This window comes from Rhincodon typus, chromosome 4 (genome assembly GCF_021869965.1).
Source record: "Rhincodon typus isolate 14 chromosome 4, sRhiTyp1.1, whole genome shotgun sequence".
Lineage (NCBI taxonomy): Eukaryota > Metazoa > Chordata > Chondrichthyes > Orectolobiformes > Rhincodontidae > Rhincodon > Rhincodon typus.
Window position 1 is genome coordinate 20334814 of NC_063335.1, and position 17000 is coordinate 20351813.

The 17000-nt window shown below is 37.6% G+C and overlaps 1 protein-coding gene across 1 annotated transcript in view; it reads right to left on the reverse strand.

Annotated features, from left to right (window-relative positions):
* The window catches only part of stmn2b (stathmin 2b), a 55037-nt gene extending 39483 nt beyond the window's left edge, over window positions 1–15554 (reverse strand). Inside the window, exon 1 of the mRNA XM_048595884.1 lies at window positions 15398–15554. Coding sequence (XP_048451841.1) covers window positions 15398–15416 — 19 coding nt within the window. The 5' untranslated portion in view covers window positions 15417–15554. The remainder of the gene's footprint in view (window positions 1–15397) is intronic.
* Window positions 15555–17000: the final 1446 nt, after the last annotated feature.

A 17000-nucleotide genomic window follows, 5' to 3' on the forward strand; every position in this document is an offset into this window, starting at 1 on the left:
GGCATCGTTGCTAAGTTTGCAGATGACACAAAGATAGGTGGAGGGACAGATAGTGTTAAGAAAGTGGGAAGGCTGTAGAAGGAGTTGGACAGGCTTGGAAAGTGAGCAAAAAAGTGACAGATGGAATGCAATGTGGGAACATGTGAGAATTTGCACTTTGGTTGGAAGAATAGAAGCACAGATTATTTTCTAAATGGGGAAAAGCTTTGGAAATCTGAAGCACTAAGGGACTTGGGAGTTGCAGTTCAGTATTGTCCTAAGGTTAACACTCAGTTGGCAGATAGGAAGGAGAAAGAAATGTTAGCATTCACTTCAAGAGGGCGAGAACACAAGAGTAGTGATGTACTGTGAGACTGTATAAGGCTCTAGTCAGACCATATTTGAAATATTGTGAGCAGTTTCCGGCTCCGTTCTAAGGAAGGATGTGCTGCGTTGGATGGGATCCAGTGGAGGTTTACCAGAATGATCCTGGGGATGAAGGGCTTGTCATATGAGGAATGGTTGAATACTCTGGGTTTGTACTTGGTGGAGTTTATAAGGATGAGGAGGGATCTGATTGAAACTTACAGAATAGTTTAGAGGCCTGATGAGTGGATGTGGAGAAGGTGTTTCCACTAGTAGGAGAGAGTAGGACCCAGTGCAAAGCCTCAGAGTGAAGAGATGACCCTTTAGAGCTGAGGAGGAATTTCTTCAGCCAGAGAACAATGAATCAATGGAACTCACTGCTGCAGAAGGCTGTGGAGGCCTACTCATTGAATATGTTTAAGATAGAGGTAGATAATTTCTTGATTAGAAAGGGGATCAAGGGTTTCAGGGTGAAAGAAGGAGAATGGGGTTCAGACACATATCAGCCATGATCGAATGGCAGAACAGACGTGATGGGCCAAGTGGCTTAATTCACCTCCTGTATCTTACAGTCTAATGGTCTTACGATAACTCTTATCCCCCAAAAGTCACCATGGAGCCTGGGTGTGGCTGGTAGGGGTGCAGCTTCTCTGGCATTTGCAGAATGAAGGAATCATCCAAGAACCAGCTCTCCTGGACCTGAATGTAGACCTGCAAGATGGGTATCCTTTGTTTCCACTATTGACCAACTAATAATGAGGTGGACATGAGCAGAAGCCTTTCCTATTCAGAAATCTGGCGAATTGATCTGACTATGCGAGCGCAGTCAATGATCCCTTGGATTTGAGGGAATCTACCAATAGTTGTAAGCCACAGTTCCCTCTCTGGCCTGTGCTGGCCTTCTGTCTTAAAGGCACTACTCTCCAGAATAGGGCTTCTGTGCATGGAGTACAGGATATAAGATTGTTGAGTTATAAATATGGATTGCCACATGGAATTATGATATTGTGGCTATAATAGAAACCTGGTTCAAGGAACACCAGCACTGGGTGTTACATGTTTCTGGATATAAGATGTTCAGAAAAGCTAGGGGCAAAAAGGCAGAGTGGTTGGGGTATGGGCAGATCATTGCAGTGCTGGAGGAAAAGCCTGTCTCAGAGGGTCCAAGGACAGATTGATTTGGCTAGAGGTAAGGAGATTGGTGTAGTCTATTGGCCGCCAATCAGGGGGATGGATGTACAGAAATAGATCTGCAAGGAAATTACACAGAAGTACAAGCTATTTGGAGTCACAGAGTCATACAATGTAGAAACAGGCCCTTTGACCCACCATGTCAATGCTGACCAACAAACACCAAACTACACTAATCCCATTTACCTGCACTTTGTCCATGGCCTACTATGTGCTGGCATTTTAAGTCCTCATCAGGCTACTTAAATATTGTGAGTGTACAGGCCTCCACCATCCTGTCAGGCAGGACGTTCCAGATTTCTACCATTCTCTGGATGAAGAAACTTTTTCTTCAGAGCTCCTGTAAACGGTGTACTCCTCACCTTAAATTTATGCCTTCTTGTCTTAGACACATCTGCAATGGGAACAGATTCTCACGATCTACTCTGTCAATGCCAAAAGTACAGTTCAGAACCAGGCTGAATGCAGGAGCTTCTGAAGAGAGGTGAGAAAGCAAATAAGGAAAGCAAAGTGGGATTATGAAAAGAGACTGGCTGCTAACATGCTTGGGAGCTCTGTGGTCTTCTTTAGCCACAAAAACAGTAAAACAGTGGCAAAAGGAAGAATAGGGCTGATTAGGGACTAAAAAATACATGAAAGCAGAGGGCACGTTTGAGGTAATAAACTGATATATTTTGTCTTTATCAAGAAAACAGATGCTACATAGGCTCCGATGGCAAAGTTCAGTCACTGGAAGGGTTCAAAATGATATGGAGGAGATACTGGATACGCTGTTGATATTTAATTGACAAGAAACCAGACCAGACGACATGGGAATTCCAGAGCTAATGGCCTTAATTTATTAATCTTTCTTGGTGCTAGAGGACTTGAGAATTGCAAATATTAATCCTTTGTTCAAAAAAAAAAGCTGTAAGGATAAACCCACTGATGACAGAATGGTCAGTTTCACTTCAGTAGTGGAGAATCCTCTTGAAACAATCATTCCGAGATAGAAGTAATAGCAACATGGACAAATTTCTGAAGAAGGGTCTAGGCCCGAAACATCAGCCTACCTTCTCCTCTGATGCTGCTTGGCCTGCTGTGTTCATCCAGCTCTACACCTTGTTATCTCATGGACAAATGTGTGTTCATTGAGGAGAACCAGCATGGGTTTCCTCAGGGAAAAAATGTGTTTGGCTAACTTGGAGTTTTTTTAAGAAGTAATGAAGAGGTTTGATGAGTGTATGTTTTTGGTGTCATGTACATGGACATCCAAAACAGCATTTGATACAGTGCCACATAACAGACTTACGAGCAAACTTAGATCTCTTGGAATGAAAGAAACAGTGGCAACATGGATTAAAAAATGGCTGAGTGATAAGAAACTGAGAGTCATAGACTTATAGAGTCATGGAGTTGTACACCATGGAAACACCTTCGGTCCAACTCATCCATGCCAAGCAGATATTATAAATTAATCTAGTTCCATTTGACAACATTTGGCCCATATTGCAAGAGTGATGGTTAATGGATATTTTACGGGCTAAAAGAAGGTTTATAGTGGAGATCTTCAGGGGTCAGTAATGGGACAATTGCTTTTCTTGATCCATATTAAGTGAAATGGGCAGATAGAGACCAACATGGAGAAATGTGATATTATACATTTTGGTAAGAAGAACATGGAGAAACAGCATAAAACAAAAGCAACTATAAATTATATACAGGAGCAGAAAGAACTGGATGTATATATGCATAAGTCATTAAGATGCCCAAGCAGTTGGAGAATGCAATTAAGAAGGTATCCAGTATCCTAGGTATTACTAGTAGGAGCACAGAGCACAAGAGGATGGAAGTTATGCTAAATGTAGTTAAAGCTTTAGCTGGAGTAATGTGTACAGTTCTGAGTATCACACATCAGTCTGTGAACAAATTGGAAAGTGTGCAGACAAGATTTCCAAGAATAGTTCCAATGATTCAGATTGAGGGGGGATCTTATAGAAACATATAAAATTATGAAGGGAATAGTAAGATAGATGTAGAGAGGATGTTTCCACTGGCAGGTGAAGCTAGGACAAGAGGGTATAGCCTCAAGATTAGAGGGAGCAGATTTAGGACTGAATTGAGAAGGAACTTCTTCACCCAGAGGGTTGTTAACCTATGGAATTCCTTGCCCAGTGAAGTAGTTGACGCTACTTCAGTAAACGTTTTTAAAGATAAGGTAGATATTTTTTTGAACAATAAAGGAATTAAGGGATACGGTGAGAACGCGGGTAAGTGGATCTGAGTCCATGAAAAGATCAGCCATGAACTTATTGAATGGCGGAGCAGGCTCGAAGGGCCGGACGGCCTACTCCTGCTCCTAGTTCTTATGTTCTTAGATAGATAGAATGGATAAAATGGAACTGTTTTCCTTGGAGACAGGAAGGCAAAGAGAAGATTTGATAGGAGTTTTCTATCAGATTGCTACCTTGGAGTACATGACCCCAAAGTTTGACAGCAACTTTTCTGGGGGTCATGATTCTCAGTTTGGGAAGCCCTGAAGTAGATCAGTAACTACCAATTGACATAGATAACATAGTCAGTCAACAGCCCTGATACATTTAACATAGAAACATACACAACATAGATGGGATTAGTGTAGTTTGGTGTTTATTGGTCAGCATTGACATGGTGGGTCAAAGGGCCTGTTTCTACATTGTATGACAATGTGACTCAAGCAATGTTATAAAGATTTTTGAACAGGCTGAGAAATTGAAACTAACTTATTAGTTTATTTGAGAGATGTAAAGTTAAAAAAAAATCTGTTGAATTAGTTATAAGTCTATTTTATAGCATTTCATGTTGAGTGTGATTGCATTTCCTATCACCGGTGACAGACATTACGTAAGTTATTTCAGTCTTTGATTTAAAAATGATGTGATCAATACTTTTAAACATGTAAATGTGTGAGAACGTGGCATAGTGGACATGTCTAGTTTAACAACATACCAGTAGTGGCCATATTTCTGACAGCAGTATGAAATAATCCTGGCTATTTTCACTGCGTTAAAAAGACCCTGACTTTAAGATGCTTACCTTCCACTGATGTGATAAATCTTAACATAATGCAATTGAATTCCTTCTCTAACCAGTTTGCAAGTTTTGTAAAGGCCATTATGGATTTTTCCGAGTATATAAATTGTCACAGAAAGCAACAAACCTTCCTAGTGTAAGCTTTTGGAACAAAATGTACTAATTTAGGTGCAATATCATTATGTAGAGATTGAAAAAGTCATTCCTTGGGTCAAAACAGATAGGTCAGCTCAAGCCCTGCTATTTGATGCAGTTAAGATGCAAAATAGCTACAAATGTCTTTAAGACAATAAGCCTATTGCAAGGTAGTTTCTTAATCAACATTGACTGAATAAATAAGGGTAAGAGTATAACATGTAAAAAAACTACCAGCGCACACAATATTTATTCTCTTTTTTTGGTTCAAAATAATGTCTGGAAAATTTACGCAATATTCAGTGCTTTTAAACAATTACCATCATTTCACATTGAAAATGTAACATTGTTTAAATCTTTATTGATCAAAATTTGGAAGAAATCCAGTTATCCATAGTTTCTTGCTTTATACTAGTCAGTTTTCACTTTACAAGTGGGCCATAAGAATTTTACTTGCTGGTATAACAAGTTTTATTGTTGCAGATTTATATCCTGCACAGTGGCAAGCTCATTTCAAGTAGAGTCATAAACTGAACTGCAATGTGCTGAGTTTTTTTGAAACCAATATTTGTAACTTAACGATTTTCAAGTGGTGGATTTTTTTGGGAGTATGCATCCCTCTCCCCTCTGGTGAAAAGGTCAGTTGGAACCTTGCTGACTTTAAACCTGACTTCCCGCAGGCTTAATGCATAGCAGTTGGCCTTAATTAATTGAGTGGGGCTTCCTCTCAAGGATGGATAGTCTCACGCTTGAGTTACAGAGCTATAGAGTCATACAGCACAGAAACAGACCTTTCGGTCCAACTCATCCATGTCGAACAAGTTTCCCAAACTAAACTAGACCCACCTGCCTGCATTTGGCCCATTTCCCTTCAAAACCTTCCTATTCATGTACCTATCTTTTAAATGTCATAACTGTACGTGTACCTACCACTTCCTCTGGCGGTTCATTCCGCACAGAAACCACCCTCTGAGTCAAAAATTTGCCCCTCAGCTCTCTTTAAAACCTTTCTTCTCTCACCTTAAAAATATGCCTCTTAGTTTTGAACTGCCCCACTATTCACCTTATCTATGCCCCTCATAATGTTATAAACCTTTATAAGGTCACATTACCAACAGCTCTATTAACACAGCAGTGCCAGAAGACAGTAGTGGCCACTGTTGGGCCTACAGGCAGTGCTTGGAAGGAAGAAGATGTCCCCTGGACTTAAAGTTAAGTCCAGATGTTTTGGTCAGGCAGAGTTTGCAGACCCCAGCAAGGCAGGAGAGAGGGCGGAGGTCAGGTTTTAGAGGCTAGGGGAGAAGCACAAAGTGCGTTTACCATGTTGGACTATGCCTGATAAGCACAGTGAAACCCAAAGGAGGTAACCCACTCCTTCCTCACCCTTGCTACACTCAGCTGGGGAAGCCAGAACCGTGAAATATGCTGGGCTGGTCATGCTCTTTCTCCCTTCCTCAGCAGCACATCAAAGGCAGAATGAAGTCCTTAAATGGCCACCAACTGAACAGTTAACAACCTCAATAGGCTTCAGGGCAGATAGGCTTCCCTCACCCTGCTGTAATGTGGTGACAGAGTGGAGATGAGGCAGGATGCAGGAAGGGGAAGGGTGGTGCTGAGTCAATGGGTTGGCTGCTCAATTTTTTTTCCATGCCCTCTCCAGTGGAGGATGTAAAATCCAGTTGTAAATATTCAACACTAATTCAGAACATGGCTGGGTAGAACCACTAAATTTTTCTTGGAAAATCCAGAGGAAAAGAAATGGAAAACAACGGCCTTTGACAGAAGAGAAAACGTTGAGAGGCTCTGATCAATATTAATCTTTTCTTAAATTCACAACATAAACAATAATCTTTTCATATTCACGTGTAAAACATCTACCGCATTTGTGCAAATAGCGATCATAATTTCACTTCAAAGTAGATCACTACATGTAAGTGACTTACAGATGGTTTCAATAGATAAGACATTACATAAAAAAAAGCAACTGAAAGAGCCCTCTTGTGGTGCAGTGGTAGTGGCCCTACCCATGGAATGCATGGCCTAGGTTCAAGTTCTATCTGCTCCAAAGGTGTGTAATAATATCTCTGAACAGGTTGATTAGAAAACTAGGTTAAATAAAATATAACTGCTTGATTTAGTCCTCTCACTCACCTTTGATAGCTTGCACTGCCCTTAACAGATTTTGTATATGAATTAATCAATTGAAAAACATAGGTGATTTACTGGTGGTAGTTAATAGATGAAAAAAAGATACATGGGTGATTTGGTGATGGGAAAAAAAGACATCCAGTTGTGTGTAAGAGCACCTCTGGACATAAAAAATATTGTGAGGCTCTTATGGCACAGTTGTAGTGTCACTATCTCTGAACCAGGAGACCTATGTTCAAGTCCCACCTGCTCCAGAGATGTGTAATAACATTTCTGAACAAGTAGATTGGCAAATATTAAACAAGAACTGTTTTCTCTTCTTTTGAGCATTTCAATTTAAATGGAATTGTAGGTGGTTAATTAGAGGTCTTAAAAATCATTAGAAACTCATTTGGAATGACTGGTAGAATTTGAAGCACTTTATTAGACTCATTGGAGTCAGAAGTGAATGTAGAATAAGAATTTTAGAAGGAAACTGTAGAGATAAATTGAAGAATAGTGATGACAGCTTCAGGAAGGTTAGGAACGGCAACCTCAGGAGGTATAAATAAGCACCCTCAGGAAGGATAGTGATGAGCATCTTGGGAAAGATAATAATGACAGCGTCAACAATGATAAAGATGTTAAGTTCCAGGAAGGATAGCGGAGATCTCCTGTAAAAACAATAAAAATAGCAGTTTTGGGATAGATGTTGATGGCATTGTACAGAAAAGATAGATACAGTTGTGTCCAGAAAGGAGAGAACAGATTAGAGATGAAATCAAGTATCAATGAAATGACCATGAGATTATTCAATCTGATTTAAAATCAAGACAGGAGCATTATATGATTAAAGTAGCTATAGTGTTTTATAACTTAATATGGTGAATATTTCAGTATACCTTTACCCATGAAATAAAATAAACTACTTCCAAAGACAACTTCAGTTTTGGTGCTTATATTAGAAAAGAATCAACATTATCATAACATTTCCCCACTACAGCACAGGCTATATGTGAAAACATTTAGAGAGTAATATTCTGGCTAAAAGTGACTAAGATTTCTACTGGAACAAAGAGGTTCAATAGATTAGAAGAGCATGATATGACTTTCTGATGAATAGGTTCAAAATTGTAATAAAGTTTGCACACTCTATGAGCATAGCTAAAATTTCAAAAGAATTGTATAGAAAAAGTAAGGAATTTATTGCATAATTGGACAAATATAGAGGTACAAATATCAAGGTCCAAATATAAAACATGAAAAATATAGAGCAGTAAGAAGCTTGTGTGATAATCAGTTTTTTGTCTTCTATTCCAACAAGGAATCTATACTTCCTTGATTCTTCCCAGACCTAAATAGGATTCAAAATCAAGTACTTGGAGAAGAGTCCCAGGACAACATCCTGAAATTTATACACCATTACTTTTTCCATGGTAATTATTAATGCTTTGCATTTACAATGATCATTTTGACAATGGCCTTACTCTGATACAGGACCTGTGTTATAGTTGGACCATGATTGTCCTCAATGCCAAAAGATTTCTGTCAAGATTTCTGATAAATGTAGTCAATATTGTAAGAACCATCAAATTTCTTTTTTTTTTAAATCATTAAGTCATGCATTTTTATTGATCTTTTCCCCTCTTGAAAGTATCAGATAATGAGAATAAAATGAGATACCATTACTTAGTTATCAGCAAAGGTCACAGTGTAGTTTCCCACTATTTTTGTTACTTGGAAAGCATTAGGAAATCAGGAAACTATTACTATGAAATATAATATACTGCAGCAATGTGACCGACATAACAAAATGACAATTCTTAATCACAGCAGTATTTCTGTATTTCACACTGTTTTCCTCATTGTGAACACTTTAATTATTTGAACCATCAATTTCACATATTGATAGCAGATTTGGAGTTGACAAAGCTCTTCAAAACCTTTTTTTTGTCAAATGACAGTCCATTTTGGCATTTCTTTCCTGTTCATGGTTTCCTGCACAACAGAACCATTTTGAATCAAAATGGTGGATAATGGAAAAGATTGCAATATTTAAGGCTTGGCAGCACCACACTGTAATGTGTTGATTCAGGGAACCTCGGGGGAGTTGACTTTACTTTTCCATTTTGTTTCACCTGAATGTAATGTGTTGTAGAAGTGTGTGATCTGTGAACTTACCTCATGGGGAAATTGCAGGTGCAAGGCTGAATCTTGCCACCTTGAGACACAGCACGTATAAACAGTGACTTGCTGTTCCACAAGCCTGCTCCTTTGTACTTAGCTCCAAATAGACAAAATAAAAGCTAAAATTCAAAAAAATATCTACAGCATTAGACACATTAAAAAAAATCATTTTATCCTTTTTAAAATAAAAATCCTGCTTTTTTTCTTCATATTGATTGTGAGCTTCACTGGTTGAACCAACATTTATTGTCCATTGTTAGGTTCCCTTGAGAGGGTGGTGGTGAGTTGGCTTCTTGAACCACTGCAGTCCAGTTGGTGTGTGTAGACCCATAATACTGTCAGGAGGGAGTTTCAGGATTTTGACCCAGTGACACTGAAGGTAGTGGTTGATGCTTGTTGTCTCTCTGTTGGTTGGGCGTAGGAACCCACCACTCTTTATATTAGAGCCTCAGCATGCTATGTGACCATGGACACAGTCTCATAGCCTAACTCCCTTCTGTTTAATTGCTCATGCATATGCATATGCATTTTCTGACAGATGATCACAATAGGGTTGTCAATTCTGTTTAGATATCATCCAAGAGGTTTGATCACATGATCTCTTACAACTGCCTCACCATTTTCCTATGCCAGTTAGAAAGCAGCCACTTTGTTACCTTGACATAATTAATGGCTGACAGCCTTTATTGTCCCTCATCTATAACCAATAAACAAAAACTTTTGACGAAAATTTAAAAAAACCCAGCATTTTTAAATGCTTCTATCATTCTCTCCTTAATTTTTGCAGCAGTTGTCAGGAGATTAATCTCGAGTTTCTGCAGACTCCAAGAAAATCCTGTATCTGAAATTGCTAGCAGGAAACCTGGAAACACCGAAGCTTACAACAATAGACCAACTGCGGTAATCCTACTGTCATATCACAGCACAGACCAGGGTTTGGTACTTGGATCTTTCTGATCATGTGATACTGAATCAAACTGTGGAATGCACTTACAGCAAGCTATAACATCGGTATATATTTTACCAAAATCATTTTAATGATGAAGTAAATGGAAGGTGCAAATAGATGCAAGTCTTTTTAAATATAAAAGAACACAACTTTTTTTTAGTATAAAACAAATTAGAATTCACCTTTGTACCAAAATGATTATATTAGTTCTTACATATAAAATATCAGTGAATTTCCTGATAGTTGTGATAACTTGCCTTGTACTAGGAGGTTTGATCAGTTTTCACAGGACAGGATGGGGATGGGTGACAATCACAGATAGATGACCTGCAAGTTCCTGTAATATATTTTCTATGAGCATCTTCTCTCACAGACAATGGCACATCACAGAATTGAACTTCAAGCTGAATGATTTGCTTAAAATTTGCATTTTTAATATTGCTGCAATTATCTTTATGTGGTTTTCAAAGTTTGAAGAAGAGGTTATGGCTATTGGATTGCCACGCAGTTGTAAATTAAATACATTCAGTTGTTAGATGCTCTGAGTCATTCCCGCATGTAAGCGCTTGGTATGTGTAGAATGCCACTCACATGACCTCAAAGTTCTGCTCCAGACTGAATAATATTCACAGTCCATCCTGCCACATAGTCATCAGCAGAAAAGAGCCTTCTTAATGTTAGACTAGATGGAATTCAACCCAAACAAATAATTTTCTCAATGGATACTTTCAGTGCAGAGCTTGGAAACATATCAGTAAGTCACAGATGCACTCTGTATGGTTGTAAAATTGTGGGAAAATCTCTCTTGTGACCTACATTTAGAAAATTTCAGTAGCATGAATACCCAGTCAGTCAAAATTTAGCCTAAAATCTCAATTTCCAGGCAAGCTCCAGCTAGAAATTCTAAACTATGAAGAGTTATGAAGGGATTGAAACCCCCCCTGCTTTAATGCACTCATTAAAATTCAAATTTATTCAGCAATTAAGTATAGACTAAATTTCCGTAGCTTGTTGAATTGGAAGCAACTCTGTTTTTCTTTAGACATCCAATACTCTTGCAGCCCCCAATGACAGTCACCCTCCTGAAAGCTAGCTCAAACTCAATTATGTAGTATTCTGTTCAATTTCAGCTATATTTGTTTCCTTCCTTTCCACACCTCCACTGTGGCTGAATACTCAGTTGCGTCATTGTTACCACTAGTTTTGCCTTTTTCAATCTTTTTGCTGGCAATCTCCCAAGCTTTATCCTGTATAAACTTCAATTCCTGTAGATTTTTGCCATCCACCTCCCCACCACTAATGCCACTCACTTATCACCCTGGCTAAGCTCCACTGGCTTCTTATTTCTTGGCATATTTATTTCAAAATTAGCATTCTCATCTACTATAACCCCTAGAACATCACTGCAACTACCTTTGTCACTCCAGTCAGCTTATTGATAATCTAACCAACTGAATATTCTCACTTGTCTTCATTGGAAGAACCTTTATTCTACTCCTCCCCACACTTCAGAAATTGCATTCAAAGTTATTTGCCTTAATACATTTCTTCCTACTTTTAAAAAGTCACCTATTGCATCAGTCATACCTTTCAACAAGAACCCCAACCCCTTGCTTGCTCACTCCCACCCCGCATGTCCCTTATTTCTTAACTGTACTGTTCCTGCTTGAGGTTAACAACAATTTGCTATTCCAAAACCTTCAATTCTCATTAAAAGTGACTGAGCTGAAACATTCTTTCTTCACAGTTGCTGCCTGACTCCCTGAATATTTTCAGCATTTTTGTTTTTATTTTAGATTTCCAGCACCTACAGTGTTTTGCTTTTGTTCTCAACAAATGTAGTTCTTGTTGCATTGTATTTAACAGTCAGGGAACATATTTTACTGTTATTGCATTACTTTCAATATATTAATGCTTTACTCCTGTCAACAATTTCCTTCAGTGAAATTTGTGACAGAATTATTTTCATGGAGAACATCAAATAAATTTGAACTTGCTTTAAAAAGGCAGAAATATTCTCTTAAACATTTAATTTCTCTTGATATTGCACATCACTGTACATTCCACTCAAGTGAGTGGCTTTTGCATTATTCACAAGAACTAAACCTATTGTTTCATATGTATATTGTTCACTTATAAAATGCCTTACAACAGAATTGTATTTCAGTCATTTACTAACATAATTTTAAATATTATCATAAGAATGATTTTAGCAATTTTTTACAAGATATCACCAGAAGATAAATTCATAATTAAATATTCATTGTACTACTGAGCATAGTTTTATGGCAAAGTGCACAAGAACAGGGGAAGTTAGAGACAAGATTCTTTGGAAGTGTTTGAGAGAACGTGGAAGGCTTATTTTAAATTCATTCTCAGGATTTGGACTTTGTTGCCAAGGCTAACAGTTTTGCTAATTTTGTTTTTCTGAGAATGTAGTGGAATCACCTATGGTGGTTTGCTGCTATTAATTATCTTGTTAAATATCCTCAGAGGGCTGTGATGAGCCAGCCATATTGGAAGGGAAGTATATTGGCTGGGAATACAGTTTAACAGTATATTGCAGATACAAGTTTGTATATGTCAGAACATATTAATACCCAAGCAATAAAATAGTAAGAGCAATGATCATTCTGTGGCAAACTATAGATAGTTCTCAAAGACTTATTTTTACACCATCTAATGTGTTTAGACATTTACTGATCGATGACAGTTCTGTATGCTATCACATAAAATAATTTCATGCTATTTATTTATTATGAGTTAAAGTTCCAAAAGAGAAATGGATTTCTGGGGTAATATTTCTGATCTACCGTTAATTCTTTCTTTCTGAGCTGCAATAATTAACGTAATTGAAATGAGAGCAATGCAGATGGAATCTCATCTTCCCCTGAAATATTAGTATTCATGATATGCAAATAACTAAAATAAATTACCCCAATATTAATTTTGTTTTGAGTAAACATAAACAAATGTGTTGATAATATTTTGATAATAAAGAAAATGGGGATTTGAATGGTGAGAATTAAATTGAAATAAGGCCACGTTTTAATCATGTGCTTAAACACAACAACCTCTATTCAAGGTCGTACAGATTAAAAAGAAAACGTCAAATGGGCAAGAATTTGGTTAGAAATTTTCTTTAAGAGATTTGAAAAAAATTAGATTCCAATATATAGTGGCTAAGGAATTGACTTACAGCTACAATTTGTAGGTTTTAGTCCAAGAACTGTCAATTACTTGACTTGCTATCCCCAACCAGGCAGTACGAAGAAAGAGCACCATGTGGAAGCATGGTGTCCTGTCTTGAATGGGAGGAGGGTTAATTTGAGCCTGTCCTGTTTATCATGACTAGCACTGTCTGGTGGCTGGTCATGGAATGACATGGGCAGTGATTTTTGAAAAGTCAATAACCAAGATCACTTTTGCCTTCTCAATTAACTGAAAAAGCTTGGATGGTTTATGGCTTGCAAGAAAAAAAGTCAATAAAATATTGAAAGTATATATGAAATTGTATAAGTGGCATTTTATATGCTCTTATGTTAATAGTATATATATATGTACACACACACTTTGATTCCATTTCATGAGCCAATTTATTATAAAGTCTTGTATTTTTATCTGTGCTTTTTATTAATAAGAGTACAATAGTAACTATTTTGGATTTTTATATTTATTCTGAGATTAAACTGTAAAAAATACAATAATAAAGTGGCAGAAGAGAATTAGCTACTTTTCTGGAAAACAAAATCTTCAGAATATCTGCAGCTTCAATAAAGAAATGAGTTGGTAAAATTAAAGCTGAATAATACAAATATTCTTAAAGAACAAAGGTATTGCAATAAGGGAAATTGGAGAAGGTTTAATTCCTGTCTAATTGTGCCCAACATGATAACATAAACAATATGATGATTTGGTTATATAACCGTGCAATTGCTTTCATCCTAGACAGCACCTGAGACTTGTTTTGGCTGTCCAAATACAAAGCACGTCTGGTATTTCTGTTGCCTTGAGCTTTGGTTCACATTGGTGGCCTTCTTCAGCTACTGCTCATAGCAGCCTTATCTTTTGCCAAAACAGCAGGTTGCCATACATGAATTGCTTATTAATCAATTGAAGAGCTTCCCATGGCAACAGCATTCTTAATAGGGCTTTCTGCAGTGATCAGTCTCTCACAACTACAAATTATCAATACTGATTACCGGATTGGTGCAGTGGGGAGGGATCATTGTTGTAGGCACTGCAGGGCTGGCTTTTCTCCCAGAGTTTAGTCTCAATGTATATGCATACAGCTCCATTTCAGATTAAGAACCCAGCCCTTCCCACCTTGTTATTTGCCGTTGACTGCACACGTAATTTACATACAGATTTCCTCTTTTCCTCAACAAGCCTAAATGGAGACATCTGTCTCTGAAGAGAGAACTAATTTCAGTGATGTGTTCATATTATTGAAAATCCCAGATGGTAACAGGACAGAACCTTCTAATTAGCATCTGGTAGTTTTCTGAAACAATGTCTTGCTGCATCATTCCTTCTTTGAGTTCTAAGCCATTGTTGAGTGTGAATAACAAATATTGCAGCTATTGGATAGTTTGATTTTTGTTTTTTTATATAATTTCTCACTTATTACGAGGTGGGCTACTGTAATTTTGCAGACACTTGTTCATCTACATTAATCTGACATATTTAATATTGTTAGTTTTTTTTATTTTTGTAATATCTGCAATTTCTACAATATTGATCTTCATATCTCCCACAGGAATTTCAGCCAATTAACATGAAAATGGATAAATTTTGAATGGTATCTCAATGCTGAAAGAGAAGCCACATGGGTGGGGTCTGCCTGCATTGTGTTGTGTTCTGTTCTGTCAAAAAAAAACGTAGCAAGCACACCACTGCAAAATACCCAAATGTACCTTTATTCTCGGAAGATGTTAAGGATTTTACAACCATTAAGGAATGAAATACAAACCAATCTCATAGAACAATAAAGCAAACATTGCACTAGATTGCTTTCTTTTGTTACATCGATATTTTATATCTAATCGAATCTTTAAAACTTTAAATGTTTCCTTTTTACGTGACAGCCTTTTTCACCTACAATTATAACATTTACCACAAATTAAGAATAATAAAGCTAATGATAATAATTTTCAAGGTGCTGCTGTCATATCTGGGCATTTTTGAATGCACTGTACTAATAGAACAGGAACATTCGAGGAAATGCTGTAAAATGACTTTTCATTTAGCGACTAGCAGATTTAGTGAGTTACATGAGTTCTTTTTGTTTTAGAAATAAGCCACCATAAAAAGATTTGATTATTTTTTAAAAAAATCTACATAGTTGAAGACACAAAATTTTCTGCTGAGAGAAATTAAAGACGGGTATGACAAAAAGTAAGGAATTCTTACCGATTGCTGTTTTAGACATGGTGGAGGTTGCAAATGTTCAGAAGCTGGGAGGGAAAAGGGTCCAGCTACAGCAGCGTACAGAGATGACTGAATAAGGCACTGAGTCAGCAGTGTGGAGCTCTGGAAGGGAAAGAATACAGGCTGACTTCTATGAATAATAATCATCTGCCAAGCAAAGCAGATTGGCTGAACAGATCCCTTGACATGACTGGTGCATTCTCTGGATCTCCAGGTATTAAATATTGATCCACCAATGATGCTAAAGCACAAAGTGCCAGTATGCAGTTTGAAAATGCTAATAAATATTGAGCCACCCCTCTTTATTCCAGTGGCACATTCCATGCAAGATGTTCAATGTCTGGTATCAAGAATTGATGTTTTGGAAACAGTACATTTTATAATTGCTGAAAATTCTTACGAGATAGTTTTTGGCGCCGTCATTAGGCGCTGTCCGTGGTGCTGAACCTCAATTTTTGAAAATGGGACGTTTTCAATACATTTGCTGCAATGTTCCAACACTTAAAGGGGGAGGGGGAGAGACAGCCGCGCCCTTACATCCATTAAATTCTGCCTGAAAGCAAACTCCAAAGAAACACTTCGAGTTTCAATTAATCCATTGTGAGTACAGCCACAGTTGCTATGTAGTCTTTAGTTGTAACAAATGCCCTGGTTTTGCGGACTAACCGGCAGTGTTGGCATATGCTTGAAGTAAGGCTTTCATTCAGCTAATGCACTTTTATCATTAAAAGTGGTGTCAACAGACTGAAAACACAGAGGAATGATCAAGCAAGCCTCAAGGGTGCTGGCAGGTGGAAAATGGAAATTCATGGCAAATTCTGAACAGCAGTGTTGTGTGTAACGATTGGCAGCGTATGTGGAGACACTTCCCCTTCGTTTCTGCTCATTTGTTTCACTGTTTCTAGCTTTTCCTACTAATGAAGGCAGGGGGCTACAACTGCAGCCAGCTTTTTTTTTGTTTTTGCAGTTGTTTTTCCATAACATCGTGGAAAGCATGCATTATTTTCTGTTTGAGACCTTATCTATTGTAAGCAGCGCATATAATTTATTTGGCCCTGGGTTTGTTAGTGTGTCCAAATATCTTGCAGGGTGACTGAACTCACCATCACCACCACTGCCGTCACTACAACAAAGTTGTTTGCTTTCCTTACTACAAAAGCTGCTTTCATTTCGACAGTGAGCGCTGTTGAAGATGATTATTCAAAGTCCACTTAACTCTCTATTGTAATTGACGCAGCATAAGACCAGTAAATGTCATTCTTCCAGTCCAACCAGAATCAATCCGAACTGGAGTCCTAGAAATTCCGTTCATATTTTATGAAATATAACTGCAACCTCAATAGGTTTAAATATTAGGCTGCATTTATTTCTTAACATATCTGCCCAAATGCAAATAGAAAATGTCACAATTCTAGGACCTGACTACTCAAAGCTAACTGCACTGAAAATTAGTTTAACGTCTTGCTATTGCGCTAAAGCATTTAAGAAGAACTTGTTCTAGATGGTTTACAGATACTATACATTAAATGATTACTTATTACCAAAATTAACATTACAATTAGTATTTCCGTTAAAAAGCTAAATA